A 20,471-nucleotide genomic window follows, 5' to 3' on the forward strand; every position below is an offset into this window, starting at 1 on the left:
CCCTCACACAGCTCCCCATCATCAGCTCCTACCGTGACCCCCATTCTACATTCCTTCCTTCCTCCCCATCCCTCCCTCCTCCCTCTCACCCGCATCACTTCAATGAAACCCACCACCTGCTGCCGCGAACTCCCCCACCAACTTTCTGGTGACCAGCTCCCCCTCCTCTGCCCACTACTGGCTGATAACATCAACCAGTCCCTCTCCTCTGGATCAGGCCCTGTCACCCCTCAAATCCGCTGTCATCACCCCCCCTCCTCAAACCCCCCCTCCCAAGATCCCTCAAACCCCCACCACCTGCCGCCCTATCTCTAACCTGCCCTTCCTCGCCAAAGTCCTCGGACGCGTTGTTGCCAATCAACTCCGCGCTCACCTCTCCTCCCATCTCCCTTCGAACCCCTCCAGTCCAGGGAAATTGTCCCATTTTGTTCCATGAGCTGGTTGAGTCCTCAGGTTCAATGTTGAGCCATTTTTTGCAAGGAAGTTTGTGTGGCTTTAGCTTTATGTCCATTATTTAGACACAAATGAGTGAGGATATAAAAAGTAAAGGGCAATCACTTTGATTAGAATTGAAAGATGGTAACAGAGGGTAAGCTATTAGGGTAAGCAAAGTTACCAAACTTAAAGGCATCCTTCCTGGTAAGCTATTATGGGGGGTTGCTATAAAACACCAAGTCAGGCTGAATACCTCGATCTGGAATGTGGGATGAGATAACGAAGGCTACGTTTAAGGGACCAACTATATTTGGACGACCAAATCTCCAACATAAATATGGGAGAGCATTAAACAACAAAGATCACAATGCATTCACATTTGACATCACACGAATTTGTGAGGTTATAAAAACCGAAACAAAACTGCCAAATTTCAAGAGGACTGACTTTGTGCGCTTGAGAAGTGTAGTGGGAGTGGGCCTGGCAGGCTTCATATGGCAATGGGTGTGGAGGACCTATGCAGTTTCTTCAAGTGGGGAATATGAAGCCAACGGAACAATGTGCAAAGCAAAGTTACCAAACTTAAAGGCACTCTTCCTGGTTGGATTGTTCTGTGAAGAAAGAAACAAGGCATTTGGTTCCATGAAGTAAAATGTCACAAAATTAAATTGGACTCAATAACAGACGGCATCCACACAGCAACAAGGCATAGAATGGCAAAGAAAAAAGCTTTGAATTGAACATGGCAAGAGATGTGAAGGATAATAACAAAATGTTTGTTAGTTACTGAAGAGTAAAAGAAAACAGCAATGGGTTAGAGCCACTGACGAAGTGTTCAGGAGAGAAATGACAAATAATGCTGCACAGGCTTCAATAGTGCTAATTACGTACTTTTGCATCACTCTTACCAAGGAAGACAGGGGTGACCTGTCAGATCTGGAGGGAGAACTAAAGGATGTCGGAGAGAAAAATTGCAACACTGTTGACATGACTCCCAACATGTGGCCAAACAGCAGCGTAAACTTTGGGTAAATTAACCTCAGGAGCCGGAAAATTCATCCAAGTATCTTAAGGAACTAAGAGAGGATGTCGCAGAATCGCTGGTATAAAGCTTTGAAAAATGGTTGAATACTAGAAAGGTGCTGTAGGACTGGAGAAAGGCAGATGTTTCTCCTCTTTTTAAGAAAGGTAACAACAGTTAGCAGTGAGTTTGATGTCCATTGTGTGTAACATTATAGAAATTCTGACTAAGGATAAAATCATGCAGCTTCTGGACAGAAATAAAACCGTAAATGATACCCAATGTTGGTTCATTCATGATAATTTCACTTTAATTTGCTTATGAGAATGGGAGCTTACCCTGTGGGATGTTTGGGCTCCTGGTACCGAAGAAATTGAAATGGAAAGATGGTTATTATATTTGGATTCAAAGAATGTATAACGTAAAATTACGGAGACACTTATTAAGCATAAAATCATGAAGTACTTGGACAGAAACAACTTTAAAAGTGATAGCCAACATGGTTTCAGGAAGGGGAGGTTTAGTCAATCCAATATACTTGTCTTTGACGGTGTGACAAGTGAGATTGATAAGGGCAACGCTGGGGATGGTGTATAATTGGATTTCAGTAAAGCCTTTGATAATGTTCCACGTGAGAGGCGGTACTGACAGTAAAGTAAGTGGGAATCGGTGGCAGTATATTGGAATGGACACATGACTGGTGATAGCAAGAACCTCGAGGGCAGTGGTACAGAGTATGTCGTCAGTCGGGGAAAATGTTACCAGTTCATTTCCACAAGGATTTGTTTGGGACCTAATTTGTTTAATGTTTGTATAAATGATATGGAACCGGGAGTCACAAGCACAGTGGCAAAATTCTGCAGACGACACCAAAGTAATGAAGGTGGTGGATTGCGAAGCTGAACAGGAGAGATTACAGGTAATCCAGTCTGACATGACATATGAAGTCAGCGTTGATAAAATTAATTGTTTCCTCAATATTATTCAAAAATCACTAAGAAACGGCAAAGGACTAGAGAATGGAAGAAAGCAGCAAATGCAGGAAAAGAAAATAATACCAAAGGCTACGCAGCTGATTGGAAAACAAGTAGATTTTACATAAGATTATATTTACGCATCTTATTTTATAAATTCAACCATTGACAGAGGTTGGTAGCATCAATTAAACTAAGATAAAGCTGTGCGATTGCGTAATAATTGATGAGTAAATGTTTTGCTTCATTCTTGATTGTGAAAAGTTTAAAAATGATGTAAACGTTTCAAAGCAGAAAGAGGGGAGACACCAATTTAATGATGTTGTAGAACTATGGAAACTTACAGCACAGAAAGAGGCCATTCAGCCCATCGAGCCTGTACCAGCTCTTTGAAAGAGCAATTCAACTGGTCACACTGTCAGGCTCTGTCCCCACAGCTGTGCAGATTTTTCCTTTTCATGTCTGTATATACAATTCCCATTTGACAGCACAGCACATCGTCAGGATCTGGAAGGCCGACCAGTCACTGGGGGAATGGAGTCATCTCATTGAGCACCTGTTTGACTACGCCAACTGTCGGCTCATTGGACTTCCCAACTCTTTCTTCCACAAGATGCAGATTATCCGGAATACTGAAACTTATTCTCTCGCGCTCCAGGCTCCGGGAACTTATCACACCCATTTTTACCGGCTGCACTGGATCCCCGTTCTTGGACAACCGAGTACAAAACCCAAGTTCTCACCTTCAAGGTTGTCCACGGTCTTGCTCCCCCCCACCTCTCCAACATCATAACCCCATATCAGGCTGTACGCTCCCTCCGCTCGGCGGACACCAGTTTGCTTCAGGTCACCCCTTGTTCCTGCTTCACCATTGGTGAATGGCCATTCAGCATCTCTGCCCCAAAGTCTGGAACTCTATCCTGCATTCCCTCTTTTCTCTCCTTCAAGACACGTCTGAAGACCGTCCTCTTCGATCATGCCTCCGACCACAAGGTCTATCTGCACTACAAGAAGGATCCCTATAACTGATTGACGTAGATACATGATTTATACCGTACCAGAAAGTTATTGCCCCTGGGAGTGACATGGGCAGATTTGTTTTTGTGTATCTCGTATCATTCATCAGTTATTTACAGTTTTGTGTGATTGCTGTAGTTACACCTCGTGGCCACCGAGTCAAAGTGGCGCCGTGGGATCGTGCATCACAGAGCACCAACGAACACACTGCAGTTACACCTGGTGGCCACGCCGTGGCGCTGTGGCATTCTTAGCACAGGCAAGCGGCAGGAACAAAATAAAGAACACAGACGAAGCTAAGCCGCGGCAACAGCAACAAAATTACATTTTTATAACACCGAGTCCTCCCAAATGGTGTCCTCCCACAGGAGTCCTCCCACATGAAGTAATAAAGATGAAATGTCTGTCTGTGGGTGAATCTACATTCCATATTGGATCCTTTGGTTGCAAGTGAAGCTGCAACGGGTACAGCTCGTTATTCAATGAGGTAGAAAACAAACCACTAAAGGCCTGTGAGTTCCAAAGAGTTTAATGGTAATGGTGGGGCAGATAGAGCAGCGGGATATGAAACAGGCGATTGTCACTGAGCAAAGGGAGCAGCCGGTCACTGTGGTTGAAGGAAATCGCAGAGGGAAGTGAGGAAAGTGCTTGAAAGAAGTTACTTAAGGGGACTTTACTACATTTCAAAGTGAAGTATCCGAAGTGTTTAGAAACGTTCTCCAGACGTGAAAGAAACTGCCAAATAGAACGAGTTTTATGTATTAATATGACTATATTCTGCCATCTCTGATTTACCAATCACAGCCACTTGAGGTGACCCAACAGCTGCTGTTGCTGTTGGTGTGAAGGGGAATAATGTATGAAAGGTCCGGCTGTGGGCCCCACGGTGTGAGAGCAGGAAGCTGCTCACTGACTGACTGCACACAATCACAGCTGCTTCCTGACAGTTGTGCTCTGAGTTTCTGCCCCACCTGAAGGCGGTGTGAATCATTCTGTGTGAAGCGTCTTTCAAGCAAGAAGACTTTAGATATAAAAAGCAGTAACTTGTTTAGCATTTTGCTCATGAGCTGTTCTGCAACATGAACTATTCCATCACATCCACAAACAATCATTTCCTGTAAACTCGAAGTCTTGAATAGCAAATAACAAAAATAAACCCCAAACAATATAGAAATATAAAGACAGAGAACTCTCCATCATTTCTATTGTTTGCTGAGTAAAGTCAGCGCCTCTTAATTACTGTGTATGTAAGAATACGACAAACGATGCAGAAAATGTGTTGACAAAGGCAACCGGGCAATAAGAAGTGATATCACAAGCTGAGTGTAAGAGGCACTGCATATTATTCTCTGGGTGATTAGGCTGTATATCTGTGCCACATTACACCAGCGATGCACTGCACAATATTAACTCCACTGTTCAGGTACTCCAACACTTGGTGCGGTTTTCACATTGAGACTGTGTGAACATAGGAATGAACAGCCTAATGAGGCCATAGACACAGTTATTTGGGCCGTTGGGAAGAGGGAAGAACTGATATTTAATAAGTCAGGACATGAAGGTACATGGAGACAAAGCTGAGAAATGGACTGAGAGAGAATTGCCACAGAAGCCATTGCGGCTCCAGCGGCCTTGGCCTTTCCCTAAATGTAACAGGAAACACTATTATCTACTGAGCGCGACAGACTCTCAATAAACCCAAAACACATTAATGCAGAAAAATACTTTGGCACTTCTTCCCTACACATCACCGAGAGACTGATCACCAAGATTGTCCTCAAATTCAGCAAATAAACACCTTGTTCTTTTCATGAAAATGTGTCTGGAATAACAACCATTAATAAATTGATTTTAAAAAGATAACTTTATTATATTTTACTTCACATTCCATCAAAGTCGGAGTATTTTGTGAAGTGGCCACACACGGAGCTGTTCTGTGTCCTGTTGTTTTTCAGCCGTTACAATGATTATTTCCCGACGTTTGAGATTTATGTTGTGCTCTGACAGGTTTGCTGTAAGATCGCAGCTCTTGTAGACCTTGTACAGGTTCCAGATCCAGTGCCCAAAGGAGAATTCAGGAATCAGTGGCTCCTCATGTCTCACTGCAGCCGATTGTTTCAGTTCAGGATTTCAATGTCAAACAGAAGCTTTTCACTGGGAATTATCTGTTGGTTTCTGATTGTATTGATCGGAATATCGGAGTCAGTGAATGTTATACCCTACAGCCTGTGCGCTTTGATCAGATCTAATGCTGGGACTTTCCTACTGATCAACGTTACTTGTGTGACTGTGCAATGGGCCACAGAGAATTACACACCAGAAAGGTGCAAACTCCTCAAACAACAAAGCACAAACACAGAGATTTACTCCCAGACCAGGTGGTGTGTTCATGTTGGGACTCTGAGATCACAACACTGACTGATATTCCCAGACATTAATCCAAGTCCACTCTCCCGGGTCAGGCGGCTTGGAATATCCTATGACAGTAATTGTATAAGGTAAAATATGTTTAGTTGTTTTACCAGCAATAATCCCGGAGATAATTGGAGCATCAGCAGAGTCCGGAGCACAACACACGGTGTCTGATGAGAATCCCTGTTACACTCTCGCTCGCAGTTACTGAAAGCTGCCGCGATACTGGAGCTGTGGCAAAGTGGCACTGAAACCATTTCTGATCGAAGCTTCATTTATTTCTTTCCAGTTTTCTTCACCTCTTGTCCTGAAAGAGTGTGATTGCTCTGACATTACACTGGGCTCCCATTCCACCAGCACTCGCCGGCTTCTCACCGAAGAGGACATTTCATGCCTGGTTTGAAATCATGAGCCATATATTCTGTGAAAGCTTTGAGACGTCTTGAAGATGTGAACAGGTGCTCTATCAAATACAAGGATTATTATTATATTATTATGTCTTGATGCCCACGTGGGACATGGAATCAGGATTGGAAGACAAGAATGGGACAATCATTTACAGGAGATCAGAACATGCAAAACAGGAAATAATGAATTTTGAATCTGGTACAATATTATTTTTTACCCCAAAAAACAAGTCACTACACATTATATCATTGTGTAAAGTGGCTTGAGATGTTTCAATGACATGATAAGGATTATGTCAAATGCAAGGATTATTAAATAATAATATCATATAAGAAATGAGAAAATCAGAATTACAGGATGAAAATAAAGTCCATCTGGTTCCCCCACCACCCTGGCAGTCGCATGCATGTCATGTCCTAAACATATATGTGTCGCACAATATTATTTGCAGAAAGTAACCTCTCATTTATTTTTACAAGAATCAACATTTTCAGCTTCTATCATCTCTCCCCCCTTTACAGTCGCTCACTGAAATAGTGTGAACGCAGATTTGTTTTGAATTTCCCGCCTCCTCCACACACACTGCAAACACACACACACTCAGAAACATTGAAGGAAGGAATTTGCGATGCTTCAGGGTCAGCGCGAGGGCTAATACTATTGAGACTTATATTAATATTAATTTGCTGTAAAGGCAGAATGTAAAGGTACAGTTATTGCTGTGTGCAGGTCAGAGGGAATGTGACACGTGACTCCCCTCAGTCCTGCAGCTATTGGTGGGTTCTCCACCCCCTGCCCCACTGCCCCGTTATATAGCGGTCACTGGGGACTGAGGCCATCTGTCCGGCAGCTCTTTGGCCCTCGGTTATTCGGCTCCAGTCTCAGTTCTGACAAGTGCCCAGAAACATGAGGTCCCTGATTTCTCTCAGTCTGCTGCTGGCTGTCTTCTCCCGTGAGTGCTATTATTCTGACAGTCTCACTCTTCCTGTGTCGGTCTTATTCTCTCTGCAATGTCACAGAGACGGGAGGTTTCACAGTCATTAATCTTCGGTCATTTATTCTTTACAGGTGTCCAGGCCGAGGTGGTGCTGACACAGCCGCCGTCTCTAACCGGGAAACCTGGCCATCCCCTGAGACTGACCTGTAAAACCAGTGGGTTTAATCTCAGCAGCTACTACATGAGCTGGGTCCGGCAGGTTCCCGGGAAGGGGCTGGAATGGCTCCTCATTATTACAGCTCATCCAACAATGGTTTCGCGCCTGGGATTGAAGACCGTGTCACTGTCATCAAAGAGAATTCCAATAACATCTTCGATTTGATCATCAAAAGCCCGAGAGTGGACGACACCGCCATCTATTACTGTGCGAGAGAGTCACAGTGAGAGGAAACGGGGCTGAACTCCTACAAATACACAAGGGGAGGAAAGGCGGCCCCTCCCACCCTAAACTGCCTGACAGTCATGGTGTCAATGCTGTGTCTGGAGCGAAGATTAAAGGAAAAGCTTCAAATGGATTTCTTCTCATGTTAAACCTACACAGTGAGTCGTGGTTTGATGGGGCGAATGATCTGCTTATTGGTGCTGTAATATTCTGGGATTTCAGTTGGTAAGTGACACTGTGCTGTTTGAGGCGGGAAGGACTGCGATTGGAGACTGGCGATGTGACGGTTCACAGATATCCTCTTGTTACAAACTGAGCTGTTGGAGAGATTTGTTTTCTGTTTCTGTGGCTATGAAGAAAGTATTAGATAGACTCGATGTCATGTCACAGGGGAATAGGCCATTTCAGTGAATTTTGGCAGCCAGTGTTGAGCAGACATTGAGGGCAGTATTTGTATGGGACTGTGTCACTGTGTATACAGTGGGTCACAATGCTGCACACAGCCATCTCCTCATACAAAAACCCGAGCCAGAGAGGCTGCTCACCCCTGTCATCACTGAAACATCCACAGCCTCCAAATAAATGTTACAGAGAGTGGATCCTTCTCATAAATGACCTGGTATTTAACAGATGAATTCAGAATGATTTAGATTACAGGACGGCATTAAACAAGACTGACGTCTGTGGAGCTGCTTTAACATTAATCCAAAGTCTCTAATAAACATAAGGATTTATTCTGACTGAAACATCACATGAAGCCTCACTGGTGAATCTGAGCTGAGGTCCAGTCAGTGTCTGATATTCCAGTCAATATTTGTTAGTTTATCCTGTGCAGGAGTTTGTGTCACAGTGTGTATCACTGTGATACTGGAGCCACAGCATTAACTGTCAATACAAAAACCCTTCAACACCAAACCAGCTCATGTCTCTCACTGTTCGCTTGTGTGGCCACTTAATGTGCAGGGATTTGGTATGTTTAAAATGCCGCCTTCCACTGAGGATTTTACCAGATTTTAATCGACATAAAACATAACATTTCATCTTCAATCTGTTGGTGACAAGAAAAGGTGTTTGACATGAACACAGCAAACTGGCAAAGACACAAACATTTAACAGGTCAACACAGAGCCGGGCAATAGTGTTCAGAACATTACAGAAATATATCGTGACCTGCATTTGGTTTGGGGGAGTCAACATTTACAATAATATTGTGTTGGTGTGTCCTGCCCGCACAGCAGGTTGTTGCAGTGGGCAGCCCACTGACTGGAGCACAGTGACTACCTCGACTACTGGGGACAAGGCACCATGATGACGGTGACTAATGGTAAGAAACACACACTTACTCACTCACAATGCTGACATTGTTTTATATGTTTGTTTGATTCACTTTAACAACTATTTGCTGTAATGAATTCCGCGTTGCCAGGCTATCTCGCAGTTTAATGTATGTTAAAGGGGTTTCCCTGATATCGCTTTCAACAGCCACTGTTGATTTATGGATTATTCTCTCAATGTTTAGTTCATTGTTGGTGATATTTTTGGTGGTTAGTGAATGTACAGCTGAGGTTACACTGACGGTCTTTGTGCAATGTCTGATCGCGGTGACTGGCGGTGGGTAGTTTTCGGGTATAATGTCGTCAGGAATAGTATGAAAGTGTTTGAATCTATGCCCACGTGTTGGGAATCAGGGCCGGAATGTTGTTGGATGAGCGATGGGAAGGTTATCTGATCGATTCCAATATGTATTTCAATCCTTTATTTAACATAAGGACCGCGGCTGCAGTTTAAAGTGTCTCAATCTGGGGGAGGGGGTGAGTCTGAGAGTAAAGTGGGTTTATACTGCTGGGATGTGATTGTAAACACAGCAGCTCAATCTGCACGGATGTTACAGCAATAATAGTGAAGGTTTTTATTTTAATTAATATCAGCATTAATGTGCTGCTCACAGTCTCGTTGCCTCAGTTGCCCCTCACACCAGTCATGGTTTAGTCAGCGAGAGTGAGAGCTCAGACTTGATTTCAATTGATTTGAACAGCAATCGAGTGAACATGACCGCACTTCCTCACAGTGCACAGACACAAGAGGTCGCTGCGGATCTATAATCATCAGCTTCCTGTTTTACACAAAATGATCTGCAGAAAAAAAATGTTAAATTTGTTGATTTTCAAAAAACAAATGGTAAACTCTGAATCACACACTGCAATGTAACAGATCCAGTTGTTTATGAGATGTTTAACACACAGCGACACTGGTCACTGACACCAAACTAATGATATCAGAACTGATCAGCTCCAACTCCAGAGTCGGTAGAGATGAGGGTGAAAGGAATGAGTTTGTCATTTGACTGTAAATACATGATTTAGTTATTCTGTGTAAATAACTGTTTGAGCTGCAGGGAATTGTGACTGTGAGTTACATTGCACAATGTACAATGCTTCACGTGTGATGTGGAAGGAGAGTGTGTGAAGCTGCTGTGCAGTTACTGAGAGCTTCAGCTGAGAGAGAGACAACATGGAGCGACCTGTGGCTTATTGGATGGAAAGAGTTTGTGTTTGAGATGTGAGGGTTCAGGCTGTGATGGTGTGTGAGACCTGATTAACCGGCATTGAGCAGTGTAATAGCAAATGGCTGAACCGGGATATCTCACTGTGTGGAGAGCGGCTGGGAGTCGGGTTCATGTTTAACCCTCAGATCGAGGGGTAGGAAAGAGCAATGTGAAGGTTTGTTTTCATCAATATCTTCCCAGAGGCCGAGAAATTCACTTCCTCTCAGTCTGTGAGGAGACCATTTGTGGTACAGTGTAAAATTGTGCAGAATTATGAATAGTTTCTTCAATTCAGTGTTATATTCCACAATATCAATATAAAAGTGCTTTGCTCCTTAGTCAATGCAGCGTCACTGACATCAAACCCCCGGACAGAGACCTCTGTCTTTATTCAACTATTTAAGAGCCGATGTGTAACACATACTCCAAAATATGCTGTAAACACCTGTGTCCCCATTCAGTGCAGGGCCAGCGGCTGCTGCAGGTTCCGCTGATCCCAATCACAAGTCAGACAGGATTCCCTGTGCGAGGCGTGTCCTGGGCACAGCACTGATTACACTCCTTCATTCCTCAGGTCAACCACTGAATCTGCCCATTATCAGTCAGGCTCTGCCAGTGTGAAGCGCTCTGAGACGCTGCCCTGCGTGGAGGGCGCTATATAAGTGCAAGTTGTTGTATTATTGGGTCTCTCTAGTTTTGTAGCTGAAAGAGTTAATATTGACCGTAATCCATCATTATTCAGACAATCAGGAATATACTATTTTAACCCCAACACAGTGGCTGTCAGGTGGGAAATTGTCTGTGGCAATTCTGTCACCAATCTGAACAGAATAAATTGTTTTAGTAAATGTCAGAACCAAAAAGTCTCAATGTTTAAATTTTCAGACGATTGTTATGACAATATAAGATTATCCGGAGGTTTGAATATTCTTGAAATAAATATTTATTGGCAAATTAAACAGAAGATTTGGAAATCAAAGCAACATTTTAATTAACATTTAATTAATTAAGCAACATTTTAATTTCAGCTGCTTTTCAAAAAGCCACAATAGACCCTACATTTTAAAGCCTTGTTGCTCGGAGAAAGAACTGTGAATATTTTAGTCTGAGAGGGTTTAGAATGACATTATAATCACAGGGACACTGTCTGACTCTCTGTGTTTCTAAACTTAAACTGGTCACGTGGTGACTTGAAGCTGCTTCGCAGACGATGCAGTCGAGGCTTTGCTGTGTAGATTAGCAGTTTCTCTCTCACACAGACAGTCACAGCTGAACAACATTATTGGGATCTGAAATTTAAACCGGATTTACATTTAAACAGCCAAATGTGTCACCTTGGAGCCAATTCAGCTCCTGCTCCCCGCCCCCCAGGAAGATAGTTCAGCTCTATCCGGAGATTCATTTTATCCTGAAACTGCGCCTCCATTTTTTTCTGGAAATACAAATTCAGACTAACATTGTTGTCAAGAATTCAGTAACAATTAGAGAAATTCCTGCTCCGACTGTCTCTTACAGAAAGCTCCGCCCACCACTCTCACCTCTCCTCTCAAACTCTGAGAGGATCATTATTCTATAAATAATAATAATAATAATCCCTGCATTTGACCAATTTATTATTGTTTTGTTTTTGAGGGATTATTATTAGGAGTGTGGAGTTAGGAAACTTGCCCGGTTTACACAGTTATTTGACACTAATTTTGTTCTGCACCATGTCCGGGTGTCTTTAACATTACCTTTCCTCTGCTGGAGAAACGCCGCCCTCCTAAAGATCATCAAGTGGATGACCAGTTGGGCAGGTGATACACATCGCACTAAACACAGTTTTTCTTACACAAAAACTGTGACAAAGATTACAAGTACATTACATAAGAACATAAGAATTAGGAGCAGGAGTAGGCCATTCGGCCCCTCGAGCTGCTCCGCCATTTGATAAGGTCACGGCTGATCTTCAGACCTAACTCTAATTACCTGCCCTATCCCCATATCCGCTAATCCCTCTATTTTTTTAAAAATCTCTCAGTCTCAGCCTTGAAGATGTTCATTAAGAATACTTTACTCCTTAAATGTCATCTGTGAAAGCCTTGTTCTCAGCCACGACTCCAGCCAGCACGCACACACAGGTACGCACACACAGGTACGCACACACAGGTACGCACACACTCACGCACACAAAAATAACATAATAATCATTGCTTTAGGTGCAGTGCCTATCACGGTGGTGAGACGTCTCAAAGCGCTTCATAGGATATAATGTAATGTGGATTGACTGTACTTTGTGGGAAAACACAGAAGCCGTTTGAGCAAAATAATGTCCCACCAACACACGTAGAGTGATTGGTCAATTTTATATAGGTGACTGTTGACCAGGACAACAGGAGAGAGAGAGGGAGAGAGATACTGACTTCTGTTTTTGAATAGTGCCATGAGATCTTTAACGTGGAATTGATGGCAGACGGGGCCTTGGTTTAACACCTCAATACGTTTATACACACACCACACACACACACACACTCAAACACACACACATACACACATATATACATACATGTATACATTATAATACTTGCATTTCATATTGTGCTTTTCAAATCTTTGAGACATCTAAAAGCGCTTCACAGTATAATGTAAAATGAATTGACTGTATATTTGTGGGATAAACACGGCAACCAATTGGGTACAGGAGTTTCCCACAAACAGTCGTGCATTGAAATAACCAATTTTATTTTAATTTTTTTCTTGAGGCATCATTATCAGGCGGGTGGGGTAAGGAAACGTTCCCAAGGTTTCACCCTGACGGAAACCGAACCCAAGTCTCTCGATTGTGAGGCGTGTGCTCTAACTACTGAGCCACAGGACTTCTACTCATACAGGAGACATAAACAGATACACACACACACACACATACAGACACATATCTATGTGCACGTATGAAGATACATAAATGCATATATACTGATATTGATTTGGGTCACAGGTTTATTTTAGTTTATCTGTGTGTCTGACCAAATTGCAGAAAAGCAGAACCTCAAATCTAACTTTCTTCTTGGTTTCCAGCTGTAACTACTCCTCCCAGTCTTTACGCCCTGCTGCCATACTGTGGACAATCCTCTTCTGGAGGCTCAGTGACTGTTGGGTGTCTGGCCTCCAGCTACAGCCCCGATCCCGCCATCTTCACCTGGAGATCAAATACAAATCCCATCACTGACCAAGTCGAGACTTATCCCTCAGTGCTCAACAAGAACGGTCTCTACACTCTGAGCAGCCAGTTAACAATCGCTGAATCCCAGCTGGGCAGCATCTATTGTAAGGTTGCACATAAAAGCAATACCTGGTCAGCCGTGGAAATCCTCGTGCCAGGTCAGTGTTGTTCGCCAACGTACAGGACAATCAAACATGTTGCTCCCATATCATTCAGTGTAGAACACTCAACATTGTAGGTGTGGGTATGTCACTTTTCTTCACCAGGTTATGTGAGCACTCCCATCACAGAGAATCTGCAATGTCCTGATGATGTTACCCTCATTTCCCAAGTGCTGCGTTACCCGGAGATAATGGGCACAAATGAACAGATAGAAAGGACTCCAACCAGTTCAGTTGGACCAGGGAAGATAGGGGAGCAGCCTGACAAGAAACAGACACAACACAAACTAGAGAGAGGGAAGGTGGGACTCTGAGAAGGAGAGCGAGCGAGCTTTGGAGAGCAAGGATTGAGCAATGCTCAACGATAGGCAACATGGCAGGGAAGAATAGAAGAGTTTTCAACTTTAAGCCCACTTTAGAGTCGAGTGCAATATATCAGATGGAATGATTGAGAACATTGCAATGTTTATCTTTGTAAAGATAGTTGGAAGATTGAAAGAGTTAAATCAATAAGAGAGGAGTTTCCAAACCGTGACTGAGATCAATGTTTATTTCAATATGAATATCAATTGCACCACAAAAAATATTTCAATCGAACAAAACATAACCTATTTTTCAATATCCTGCAGATCTCCCGTCACCGTTGCCCCCAGTTGTTATCCTCACACAGTTTTCCCCGGAGGACATCGCAATGCACAAACCGACCACTGCTATCTGCTTCATATACGGTTTCCGTCCGGACAGTCTCAGTGTTGAGTGGCTGAAGGACTGGCAGCCCATACACTCAGGTGTTGTGACCTCTCCCTCGGTTGAAAACAATGGGACATTCAGCACCAGCAGCCGTCTGACTGTCACCGCCAGAGAGGGGAAGAGCGACTCGGTTTACACCTGCAAGGTGACCCATCAGCCCTCCCACACCATCACTGTCAAGAACATCACCAAGTGCCCAGGTAGGAGGCACAGCACCAGCTGATACACACGCCAACAACAGGGCTCTCAGTTTCCTTGCAAATGTCCACTTGTGGGAGCTCTGGGGCACTTTGGGTTGAGCTCCTTTTGTATATTTCATTGGGATCAATGCACATGTGAGCCTTGAACCAAAGTTTATGGATGTGTACAACATGAGGAAATCGGTACCCGATCCTCACTGTGTTATCAGGAGATGGCCAGGCAGCCGCACTGTGTGGCTCTGTTTCTGATCTGCTGCTCAAGGGGAGATCTGCATCTCTCACAGGTCCACGTGACTGTGGCTGTAATTCCCATATTCCACCCTCTTCCTCCACGTCTACTTTCACTGAACTTCCTGATCACAAACAGTCAATTTGGTCACTCCGCGCAGATATGCAGTGAATCGCAGACTGCAGAGTTACAACTCATCCAATGTATATGTTTAATGCTGAATTGTTGTCAGTCGGAGGGAATTGGAAATCAATCGGCCAAATATCACGCAGTGTTTCAGAAAAGATTGTTCATCTTTCCATTAAATCATTTCAATACCAACTGATAATTCTGTTAGGAAACCGCGGTGTGTGTTCAGCTCACCCAGAACGTGAGAATATTCATGGACAGTATTGCTTAACTTCATCAAATATGAAATCCTGGATATTGGCTGTTCTTTGGGTTTCAAGTTTCTTTTCCTTTTCTAGATTGTCCGCCTGTTGAACCTGTCAAGGTCTCTTTCCTGCCGCCTTCACCGAAACAGGTTTTGATGGAACCCATTGTAACGCTGACATGTGTCGTGGCGAATGCACCACATGACGTCAACGTGACTTGGACACAAGAACAGACACATTTACAGTCTGGATATGGAAAACCATCTGCCACTGGGCCTCAGGAAGTGATCAGTAAACTAAACATTTCTACACAAGACTGGACCGGTGGAAAAGTATACTTCTGCATTGTCAGCCATGACGATATACCGACTCCCATCAGAAAAAAGATATTTAAGGAGCCCGGTGAGCATCCAAGTTCAGGATATAAACCATTTATTTGTTTATTGTAATTTCATAATATAGACAACAGATACAATTGTGAAAACAATTATAAATTGTCTGTTTCTGTTTTTAATTCTGTCGATAGATTTGTCACATCTAACAAATGCCGAAAAATATTTATTGATATAAACTGATAAGCAGATCCTCTGACATGAATAATATAAAAAATAACTTCATCATTACACCTGAGGATATTTTAACAGGTTTTCGTGGAGCAAAGGAAGCCACATCTAAGCCACTGAGCGCAAATCAAGTTAATCCCAAATTCTGTTGGGAGTTTTCAATCCACTCCAGTGTTCCCAGCCACACCAACAATTATAAACCACTGCGCACAGACTGAGCAGAGACACACTTTACTCTCAGCTTGTTCAGCGGTATCTTGTGCTTGAAGGCTTTCTCTGATTGACGGCATCAGTGTATTGATTTGATTTTATTGTTTCCACAGTTTTGTACACGAAACAACCTTCAGTGTATCTGCTTCTCCCATCGGCAGAAGAATTGTCTGCTCAGCAGTCTCTCACCCTCAGTTGCCTGGTGAAGAACTTCGCTCCCAAAGAGATCTTTGTGGAGTGGACTGTGAATGACCAATCGATTGATGCCGACAAATACAAGAACACTGAGGTGATGGCAGACAGTGCAGATGGCGATTACTCCATGTACAGCATGTTATCCATCTCAGCCGGAGATTGGGACAGAGGCTATTCCTACTCCTGTGTGGTCGGACATGAAACTTTCCCACTGAAGACCCTGACCAGAGCCGTTAATAAATCCAGCGGTAAACCGAGTTTTGTAAACATTTCCCTTGTCCTGATGGACACCGTGAATGCCTGTCAATGAGGCTCTCAATACCATTTTGCTTATTTTTTGTGCACCCGCCTCCCGACCATTGCATTGTCAATTTGGAGTCATGAAAAAGTAACTCAAATAAAGATCATTGTTGTATTTATGAGTCAGGTACAGAGGGGATGATTTCCAATTAATTGCACAGACAATTTTCAGAGTGAGGAATGATACACCTTTTGTTTGAAGTGATGATAGTATCAAGTTAGTAGAACAGTCAGTTTGGTTTGGATATTCTTAAGCACAGGGATGGATTTCCACTTGTTTTTGTTAAACTAAATACTGCTGAAGGACAGACACAGATCGCGGTACAGCAACATGTTCACAAATACACCCACTGAGCCATTCTCGTTGGTTGAAAAACAAACACTCATTCACATTCACATCCACACACACTCACACACACTGACATCCACCCACGTCCATATAGACACACAATCAATCTCATCCACTGAGGCCCCCACACACAACCAGACCGACCCAGGCCCACACACACTGACACACACTCACACAACACAGGCCCACACACACTCACACACACTCACACAACACAGAACCACAATCAACTCACACACACTCATACCCACCCAGACCGATACACATTGACAAACACCCACATCCATCTCGGCCCACCCAGGAGCACACACTCACACACACACATCCACCCGGTCCATGCGCACTCACGTACACTCACACAAAACTGCATTGCTGTGACACTTCACCAAGTAGGACACCCACACTGTCAGGAAACTGGCTTCTCCCCTTTTATGCATTGCTGTAACAAATACATCTCAATGTCACCATTTTCCTTGAGGTGAATCTGCAGGTTTTTGAGAATATGATACCTGTTTTTGTTCTCTAAGATAGGAAACATCACCTTGACAGTGAGTGTCAGTGTCTGATCCCTTCCCCAATCAGTCTCACATGGCCACATGCAGCAAAGGTGGTAATCAATAAAGCTCAGGGATGAACCGTTACACTTAACCCTCAATCCCTTCAGCTGATGTAACCTGACGTTTGTGTCGGTTCCTCTATTGCTTTACAGCAATATTAACCATTTTGAAATAGGCACAGTGCCATTGATAAAAATATTGATGATGACATAATATGGTAAAGGACACAGTCAGGAATAACATGGGGAATGGCATAAAGTTACAGAGCGTTCGGCTGAGTTGGCAGAAAGGTGGAAATGAAGTTCAATATTGACACAGCAGTTTTTTGAAAGTATATTCAGGAAAAATAATCACTAAACGTATTACAGAAAAATAATTCTAATATAAGTGGAATGAAGAAAACTTGGAGTATAAATCGATGGGATTCAATATCAAAAGACCATAAAAATGGATTCAGTGTTTTTCAGAGCAGAAATTGATTGCCAATTCTATATAAAGTTCGCAGGATTGTGGGTGGGGCACTGCGCGCAGTTCTGGACACTGTTATACAAAGGACATAAGAGCCACTGAGTGGGTTTAGGGAAGTTTCACAAAGATCACACGGATGATCTCTGTGATTGGCGTTACAGTGATGAGGATTAGCTTCAAACACTGTGGCTGTTCTCATAAAAAGCGAAAGGAAAAAAAAGGGAAGTCTCTAAATACACGTTTTCAAATGTATGAAGATTTTGAAAGACTGAATTAGTGAAAGACAATTGTATCCATACAACAGTATAAAACACCCAAGAATGTCACTGAAAAATATAAAGGCAGATTTATTTGGAGATATACAGTATTTATTTAGAGATACACAGTACTTCTACTGCCAGTAATCCTTCCATTTGATATCGCAGCTTATTACATCACACGCCTAATAATAATCCCTCCAAAACAAAAAACAATAATAAATTGGTCATTTTCAATCTACGACTGTTTGTGGGACATTGCTGTGGCAATTAGCTGCCGGGTTCGCCCACAAATATACAGTCAATTCACTTTACAGTGTGTTCTGTGAAGCGCTTTGGGACGTCCTCCCGACGTGAAAAGCGCTATATCAAATGCAATAATTATTATTATTATTATCTCCGAGATGCCTCGAAGCGCTTCATAGAATGTACTTTAAGTGAATTAATTGTGTATTTTGTGGACTTAATGCGGCATCCAACTGCGCACAGCAGATCTTTTAGAATATAGGATTGTTGATCACAATACCGTAATGTAAAGGAATTTGAATTTTTTTTGAATAGTCACAGTGTGAACATGGAAAAGAATAGCAGAAAGGTGGAATTGGAGCATTGGAGTAGATTTGGCCATTTTCTACCAGAAGACTCTCAATGGGAGGAATTCCACTTTTTATAATTACACAACTTTAATTTTCTCGATGTGTTTCCAAAATTCTTCTCTGGATTCAATATTTTTGGGAAGAAATAAACAAACAATAAAATCAATTACTTTTACATCTCTCTGAAAATTAAAAGTTTTGAAGGTTTGGCAGGAGGTTCTGTGTAGTTCAGTAGAGGGAGGGAGCCCACGATCAACTGGGAAACTTTATATACATTAATAATCAAAAGAGAAAAGAAAAGTCTCAGGTTTCAATCCCCTCTGAATATATTTCTTCATTTTCATCCTCACAGAGGTGATCCCAACCGAGACGATGCTGGAAGGTTTTCAACAAGATGAACATGACAACCTCTGGCCGACAGCTTCCACCTTCATCATCCTCTTCTTCCTGAGTATTTTCTACAGTGCCACGGTCACTCTATTTAAGGTGGGGAGAGGAAATTCATTGACACTATGATCTGATGTAACAGCTGCCGGTAAATAATTCTTCCACGGGAACTGATGGTGAAGCTCATTGCAGCCACTGTGCTGGGAAACACCCCCTGTCCCCACAGGACAGGATCCGTGTGACCAAGCTGTGTGAGGGTGATGGACATATCCTCTCACCATTACACACCCTATCACACCTGACATATGCTCACCTGGTATAGCCACAGGCAAGGAGCGAGGCTCATTTACTGATCTTGTGGATCTTTCAGTATATTGTGGACACTTGAAAGCGAAGGGCTTCTGCCTGTATAAGGCAATGACAGACCAATACCCACTGACACAGTATCAGTTGGGATTGTGTGTGTTTGTGGGTGGTGGGGGGGGATGTGTGGACATTCATATACACAAATAAACACAATCTGGAATACTAAATCTCCTCCCAGGCTGAAATTATTCATCATATCTTTACTTTTATTTTCCAGGTAAAATGAGTTTATTACCATCAGCTTCACCGATGTTCCTCATCTGTTTGTGTTTATCTTCAATTTCCTGTGACAGAGTATGTGATGTCTTGTTTCACCCAATGAACCATTCATGGGAAGTCAACATTGTATTGTGCAACTACATGAATTTTAGTGACTTTTCTTATTGTTAGTCTATGTTACAATGTGCCTTTTGTTAATAATACATAATGTTGTTATTTCATGTACTGAGCGCCTCTCTGATATTCTTTATTTGCTGTTTACTGATTGTGTGGTGTAATGATACAGAAAGACAGAGGCTGTTATATTTTGTCCTTTTATTTCATTCTGAAGATGTGTATTTGTGATCCGGTCCTATTCCATAATGCCTACAGATTCTCTCTATTTGTTTGCCCGAAGTATCAATAAATGATAAAAGTTAGTGAGCTGTTTGATCTGTGTCTTTCCTGTTCCCTTTGTGTCAATGCCGCCTTGACTTCTGATTTCCAAATTGTTCAGATTCACAGAAGCTCAGCATTAAACAAAAGCTGTTGAATGAACTGTCCGACTTCAGTTCGGGTTTTGCTGGAACAATTCATGGGCGACAATCTTTGTACTTGAATTGCTTCTCCGCTCCAGTGACCAGCAGCTGCTTCCATCCCCCAATGATCAGCCCCACACCCAGATACAGCTTCAGACACATGGCTATTCTAATATAGTAACACGCAGCTCTGTGTTATAGTATTTATAGCACAATGTGAGTGTGCAATGTGTTTGATATATGCAGAGAGCTTCATCTCCTGCCTGTGCTGAGCTGACAATCTGAGCAGCACCACAGTGGGAGGCCATGAAGCCCAAATCCCAGCTGTGGGCAGTTGGGCTGCTGTGTTGGCCCAGACTCCTCTTCACAGTTTAAACTGTGA

General features: G+C 42.9%; 1 gene segment (V, D, J or C); it reads left to right on the top strand.

Moving 5' to 3' along the window:
• Positions 1–8,619: 8,619 nt before the first annotated feature.
• Positions 8,620–19,990, top strand: LOC103173005 (the record flags this gene model as incomplete). The annotated part of the segment is given in 7 exon segments: positions 8,620–8,970; positions 13,246–13,548; positions 14,181–14,501; positions 15,198–15,506; positions 15,991–16,320; positions 18,952–19,085; positions 19,570–19,990. Coding segments are annotated over 7 exon segments (1,425 nt in total).
• Positions 19,991–20,471: the final 481 nt, after the last annotated feature.

This window comes from Callorhinchus milii, unplaced genomic scaffold, assembly GCF_018977255.1.
Source record: "Callorhinchus milii isolate IMCB2004 unplaced genomic scaffold, IMCB_Cmil_1.0 Scaffold83, whole genome shotgun sequence".
Lineage (NCBI taxonomy): Eukaryota > Metazoa > Chordata > Chondrichthyes > Chimaeriformes > Callorhinchidae > Callorhinchus > Callorhinchus milii.